This window comes from Phyllobates terribilis, unplaced genomic scaffold, assembly GCF_046119375.1.
Source record: "Phyllobates terribilis strain yellow unplaced genomic scaffold, ASM4611937v1 Scaffold_4534__1_contigs__length_59799, whole genome shotgun sequence".
Classification (NCBI taxonomy): domain Eukaryota; kingdom Metazoa; phylum Chordata; class Amphibia; order Anura; family Dendrobatidae; genus Phyllobates; species Phyllobates terribilis.
Window position 1 is genome coordinate 1 of NW_027367285.1, and position 1,796 is coordinate 1,796.

Below are 1,796 nucleotides of genomic sequence, written 5' to 3' on the forward strand. Positions count from 1 at the left end.
GATATTCATGGTCAGTATTCTGATCTCCTCAGACTCTTTGAATACGGTGGACTTCCTCCTCAGTCCAATTACTTATTTTTGGGCGATTATGTTGACAGAGGGAAACAGAGCTTAGAAACAATATGCCTTCTTCTCGCATACAAGATTAAGTACCCTGAGAACTTCTTCCTCTTAAGGGGAAACCATGAATGTGCTTCAATAAATCGTATATATGGGTTTTACGATGAGTGCAAGAGAAGATTCAATGTCAGATTATGGAAGGTCTTCACTGATACTTTCAATTGCCTACCTGTTGCTGCATTAATAGATGACAAGATCCTCTGTATGCATGGTGGTCTGTCGCCTGACCTGCATAATTTGGATCAGATTAGGGTTATGAAAAGACCCACAGATGTACCGGATGCTGGTTTGCTTTGCGATCTTCTTTGGTCAGATCCAAGTAAAGAAGTTCAAGGCTGGGGTATGAATGATCGTGGTGTTTCTTATACTTTCGGTGCTGACAAGGTCAACGAGTTCCTTCAAAAGCTTGATCTAGACCTTATTTGCCGCGCCCATCAGGTTTTTTCTCCAAAATAGTTCACTTCTCTGTACACTCAATGATAGTGGTCTTTAGAATAGTAGGTACAGAGGTATTGGGTACGGGTATGAATATGAGTTATACATTTGATATACCAATTTTTAAAGGGGTACCACAATAACATTCCAAAACTCAAAAGATTTCATTTGATATCACTGATATCCATGTACTCCGAAGATGGATATCTAGATATACCAAATGGGCCTAGAAAATCAGAAAATCACAAAGATTGTCTAATTAATTTAATATTTGTCATGAAAACTAAATCTATATATTTCTTTTGCAGGTTGTAGAGGATGGCTATGAGTTCTTTGCCAGCCGTCAACTTGTTACTATATTTTCGGCTCCTAATTACTGTGGGGAGTTTGATAATGCAGGTGCTATGATGACTGTGGATGAGACTTTAATGTGCTCTTTCCAGATTCTAAAGCCAGCAGAAAAGAAGAATAAGTTTAGCTTTGGCAGTAGCACTACAACAACCAAGACAGGAAATATGTCCGGGATGAAGGTAATCGCTACTTATCTTAAAGAAACTAGTTTACCACAAATTTTTTGTCTTATACTGTCCTTTAACTCATCAATTTATCTATGAACAGCCATTTTTTGGTTCAAGAGTATGAGACTCTGTTCTTTGATGAACAAAGAGATGGAGGAGGCAACATTTCATGATAGACATGAGGAAGCTGACCACCATCGGTGAACTCAGGACAACCAGATTATTATTTTTTCCTACAACTTTCGAATATGTATGTTTCTGACTGCTGGAAGAAAAGAAAACCCGAAAACCTAATGTGACAAAGTCAGATAGTTATAGAACCCGTTCATTTTTCGTGGTTCATTTGTACACCATTAATACCTGATGTGGATGTTGTTTGAGATGTTCAAAGAAGATGTGCGCACGGATATTACTGATCAATCTGTGCAGTTATTGAGTTTTGAAAAGTTCAAAGTTACTAACTCAAGCTGCAGTGTGTATTGCAGGCTGAGCTTCGCTGCTTAAATATACTAGGCAGTCTATGATATTATGAATCAAGAGTAAAGGTAACCAATCTTAAGCAACAATTTTATGTTTGAACATGGTCTTGTAAGTAGGTTTTGGCTAGCACAGAGCTTAATCTTATTTCCTTCTGTGAACTATTCTTTGTATTTTGTCCATACTATATTACTGTTTGTATGGTGAAAGGTCAGATTTATGGGTAACCTTGATCTTATTATCTTT

The 1,796-nt window shown here is 37.4% G+C and overlaps 1 protein-coding gene across 1 annotated transcript; it reads left to right on the top strand.

The window, feature by feature from the left end:
* Positions 1-6: 6 nt before the first annotated feature.
* Positions 7-1,197, top strand: LOC141249394 (uncharacterized; the record flags this gene model as incomplete). The annotated part of the gene is made up of 3 exons (XM_073669610.1): positions 7-558; positions 864-1,085; positions 1,174-1,197. Coding segments are annotated over 3 exons (798 nt in total), but the record flags the coding sequence as incomplete, so codon positions are not given.
* Positions 1,198-1,796: the final 599 nt, after the last annotated feature.